General features: G+C 57.1%; 1 protein-coding gene across 1 annotated transcript; it reads right to left on the reverse strand.

Moving 5' to 3' along the window:
• Nucleotides 1-221: 221 nt before the first annotated feature.
• FOXD1 (forkhead box D1) lies at nt 222-2,719 on the reverse strand. Its single transcript, XM_074994232.1, has one exon. It carries the CDS (start codon nt 2,400-2,402, stop codon nt 1,254-1,256), a length of 1,149 nt encoding a protein of 382 aa, XP_074850333.1. The 5' UTR covers nt 2,403-2,719; the 3' UTR covers nt 222-1,253.
• Between the last annotated feature and the right edge of the window lie 2,207 nt (nt 2,720-4,926).

Genomic DNA, 4,926 nt, shown 5'->3' on the forward strand with positions numbered 1-4,926 from the left:
TTGCACGGAGACTGTGTATTTATATATTTCCCTTTACATTACTTGAATATTTAGTACATACATATTTAATACATAATACTTAGATGTGTATATTGGCTTAGATGTATATCTAGAGATATTGTATATCTAAATGAATATTTTTGTATTACGGGAAAACATGTTGACACGTAGCTAAAACTACTCATGTCTTTCATATCAAGCTAAAAGTATAAGGCAAATTCCGCATAAGAGCTGTTGGTATAGAATTTATTTTTGTCTTCCATCATACCCTTTGAAAACTAAACTAGTATACTTATGATTTAAAACACATCCAAAAAGCTTTAAAATAATCTCCATTTATTGAACCAAATACAAATAGTTTTAAGTTTTGAGCATTATACTTAGCAGGAAGTGGATATCTTCCCACACCGAATAGATTGACTTACTTTTTATTACCTATTTAGCCTATAATCTCTGCTTTTTTTACTTTTTATTATCCGTTATTATTGACAATGGCTAGACTGCGCAAGACATGTTCTGATTCTCGACTCGGTCAAATCCTTTCATAATTAACCGTGAAGTATCATGGATTACTCTTCTATTGCCTTCTGTTATTCCATTAACCGCAAATCAAAAACGCCCACTCTATCCATTGGGGGAAAGTACTAAGGAGGAGAATGTCCAAAGCCAATTATATGGGAGGGCCTTTTTTTTAAAATTAAAAAATTTATTTTTGAAAATATGTAAAAAATTACATTAGCATAGTACAATAATACTTGCCAGGAATTTTAACAACATTCCTTTAAAGAATACGCATAAAGTACAAAATAAAAACTCCATACGTCTATTATAATACAAAACACAGGTTAAAATAAGAAACGATAATCTTGACTTTCTTTCGTGTAAACATGTTAATTTCCTTTTATAAAAGTACATGAGACAAGTGTACTAATATGAAAAAAAGTATTGCTTTATTGTCCTCCCTCGCGACCTTTCCTTTTCCTCGTACACGATGGGTTTTGAATTCCCGGACCTGAGACTCTCTGAACTCCAATGGTTTAGAGATATGTTTTAAAGGGATAAGACATAACTTCCCAACAACCAACGTGTCTGCCTATGCAGCATATAGAACTGGCTTTGCATAAATATAGGTACCGAGCGACAAAGTGGCAGGAGAACCCTGGGCGGTACAGAGAAAGTCTGTCTGCCTTCGTGCAGGTGGGAAAAATAAAGGAGATACCCCGGGTCCTACCTTCCGAAAGGCTTTACAAGCGCTAACAGTTCGAAATCCTAGCGGTGAAGTTTTCGACGCTGGACAAGGCTGTCCCTTGGTGCAGGGCCCCCAGGGCCGCGGCGGCGGAGGAAGAAGCAACCAGAGAGCGGGCTAAGACTGGAACCGCCGCCGACTGGGAGGCGCAGCTGCTGCCAGGGCTGAGGCTGCCGCCGATGATGCTCTCGATGGAGAAGGGGGAGCGGGCCAGAGGCGCGCCCGCGCCGCTGGATTTGGCGGCGTGCAGGGGGGTGAGGGACGGGCTGAGCTGCGGCGGGTAGCCGAAGGTCCGGGCCAGCTCCGCCGCGGGCAGCAAGGCGGCGGGCGGAGCGGCGGGCGCGGCGGGGGGCTGCCGGGGCTGCGGGAAGGCGAAGAGCGCGGCGTGGGGGTGGTACGGCGGGAGCTGCAGGCCGTAGGCGCAGCTGTAGGGTCCGCAGCCGTAGGGCGCCGCCGGCTGCTGCTGCTGCTGCTGCGGCGGCGGCTGCGGCGGGAAGGCGCCGGGGTCCAGCCCGCGCAGCAGCAGCTCGGGGGCCGGCAGCGGCTGGCGCTTGAAGCGCTTCCTGCGGCGGAGGAAGCTGCCGTTGTCGAACATGTCGGCGGACTCGGGGTCCAGCGTCCAGTAGTTGCCCTTGCCCGGGTTGCCCGGCTCGCGGGGGATCTTGACGAAGCAGTCGTTGAGCGAGAGGTTGTGGCGGATGCTGTTCTGCCAGGCGGGGAACTTCTCCCGGTAGTAGGGGAAGCGGCCGCTGATGAACTCGCAGATCTCGCTCAGCGTCAGCCGCTTCTTGGGGCTCTGCAGGATGGCCATGGTGATGAGCGCGATGTACGAGTAGGGCGGCTTCACCAGGCTCTGCTTGCCGGCCCCGCCGCCTGCCCCGCCGCCTCCCCCGCCGCCCGCCGCCGCCGCCTTGCAGGGGCGCTGGGGGGCGGGCGGGCAGCTCCCCGCGCCGCCGCTGGCCGGGGAGCGGGGCGGCGAGAGGTCCTCGGGGAGCCCCCCCGCCTCCTCGTCTTCCTCCTCCTCCTCCTCCTCGTCCTCCTCCTCCGGGGCGTAGGCGCGGCCGCGCGGCCGGGGCTCCTCGTCCTCCCCCACCACGTCGATGTCGGTCTCCTCGGCCAGCCCCGAGGCATCGGACATCCCCGCGCTCAGAGTCATGGCTCGGCAGCGCGGCTCATGGGCTGCGGCGGCGGCGGGGCGGGGGGCCCGCGGCGGCCGGGCGCGCCGCAGTCACGCCGCTGGGCTCCCGGCCGCCGCTCCGCCCGGCCCGGCCCGGCCCGAGCCAGGAGCTGCAGCCCAGGGGCGAGCGAGCTGCGCAGCCCGCAGCCGCGTCTCCCGCCCTGCCGCGCAGCGCCGCTCCGAGCCGCCGGGCGGGTGCCGCTGCCTCCTCCCGGGAGCCCTGGCGCATGAGTGGGGCCGGGCGCGGAGGGCGAGCGGCTCGTATGGGGGGGCGGAGGGACGCGTCCCGGGGCAGATCCGGCGGAGGCTGGGGCCGAGTCCAAAGGGGGCGGCCTTCCCGCTCCCCTTATAGCAGGCGGGGGCCCGTCACATGGCTCCGACGTCAGCGCAGCCGCTGGCAGAAGGCAGCCCAGCCCCGCGCGGCAAAGCCCGGGCGCCTCGGCCCCCGCCCCCGGGAGCTCCACTGCCCGCAGCGCCAAAGGTCAGGGGCGGAAAAGGGCTCGTCACTCCTTCCTACTCGCCTCTCCCACCGCCCGGCCCGGCCCAGCCCCGCCCCGCCCTCCTTGTGCCGCGGCTCCGCACTGCCGGCTGGGCTCGTCCGTGTAAGGCGCATCGCGGCGCAGCCGGCAGGGCCCGGGTAGCGCCAGCCCTTCCCGGGGAACCGCGTCCAACGGGTGCCCGCAGCCCCGGGGACGTCCCCTGCAAAGATCCCCGCGGCGGCCGGGAAAGCCGTTCCCCGGGGGGCCGAGCCCGCCAGCGGACCCCGTTTCTCTTCTTCCCCGGCGCTCTGCGCGCACGGGAGGAGAGGCGGCAAAGCCGCTTTCCGCCGAGTGGGAGCCGGACTGAGTCGCCGACGCGCGCCCGAAGTCCGGCGGATCGCGGGGCGAGAGCTCCGGGCTAGGAGCGGGGAGGGGAGAACGCGCCTGCTGCGAAATACAACGCGGGCGCCGTTTCCGTGGGGAGCCAGGAGCCCTTTGCGGGTAACGTGGGACAGGCGCATCTGCGGGGCTGGGTGGGGCTTTTCCTAGAAGGGATATTTCCGAGCCATCAGGAGGGGCAGTGCCCCGAGGCGCCAGGCAACGTGGCTCGGCGGGGAGACACTCCGAGGCCGCTCTTGTCTCCCCTCCACTGGAGAGGGGGATCCCCAGCCCGCGCCTCGGACTGCCAACCGGATCAGAATACGCGCCGCTAACGCCGCCTTTGAGTTAAGGACACTTTTAAAGGCAGAGCTGCGGCCCTCGCTGCTGCAGGAAACAGCAGAACAATCCCCTTCTCGTGGGAGGACGAACAAAACCTTGTACGAACCTCTTCGCCTTGGAGCAGAAGCAGTAAGAGAGACACCGGGGTCTAGTTTCTAGCACAATCAGGAGCTTTTCAGTGTCACAGCAGAGGAGGGTCCTGTGGCTCCTTATAGACTAACTGGTAGTTCATAAGGTGCCACAAGGCCCCTTCGTTGCTGTTAGAGATCCAGACTAACACGGCCACCCCTCCGAGACTTTCAGTGTCACCTGAGCTATTTTCTAACCAAAGCTCGTGCTCCTCTCTGTTCCGGGACTCGCACAGGTAATGGATCCTCCTGACGTTAGACACCGACAAACGCCCTGTCGAAGTCCTCTCACGCTAAAGAGAACCATTTGGAACACACGTATGAGACACTAGTCTGACGATTTAGCTCTACGTTATAAACTGTTTCAAATTAGGCCCATGTTAGAAATGTATCTTTTTATTTTGTTATCTACTCGCCCTGAAGACTATACAATAGAACATTGTATTCAAGTGCCTTTCCAACCTATTTTCTGCATCAAAAATTGCTGGCAACACTGTTTCAAACAGAGGTTCACGGATTTGTAACCGTGTAATCCTTGTTACTTCTGCAATCCTATTTACGTAGCATTCATCACCGAGGAGCCAAAAGAGCCTACCACAAAAAGTTACCACGGCAAAAGCGTGGCGAGACCAGTAGCTACGTTTTAGCTAACAAGTTTTTGTAGCTCCCTGGAGGTGAGACAGTAACTCGAGATGTACAAAACTAGAGTAAATGGAATATCGTTCATATGGGAAATACGTTTAGATAGATTAGAGGTCCCAAAGCCAGTTACTGTAAGGCCAGCCTGAAGTTTCCCTCCTGGCCTCGGTTTTTAGGTGGTCTGGATCGTGGTGAGTGTCCTTCTGTGGCTCCTCCTCTCCCAGTACCTCTCCTGGGTTGTTCTTACATTCCAGAATGCTTAGAGTTGCCCAATACAAACTAAACGAGAAAAATCGAGTTTCACATTCGTGGACAGGCACCGGCGTCACAGAAATAAGAAGATAAAATAAGCACGCCTGCCTTTGTCTGATCTGCCCAAACCCGCGCAGGACCCATCTGTGTGTCCTTTCTATGGGCACCCCATGCACAAAGCAGTGTTGGACCATTGACCCGCATCGCCCCATTCTGTTTCCAGGATTCTGATGCACAAGCCCAGGAGAAACTCCTATATTCACGGAGCCTGAGCCCCGGATGAGA

Source organism: Carettochelys insculpta, chromosome 5 (genome assembly GCF_033958435.1).
Source record: "Carettochelys insculpta isolate YL-2023 chromosome 5, ASM3395843v1, whole genome shotgun sequence".
Classification (NCBI taxonomy): domain Eukaryota; kingdom Metazoa; phylum Chordata; order Testudines; family Carettochelyidae; genus Carettochelys; species Carettochelys insculpta.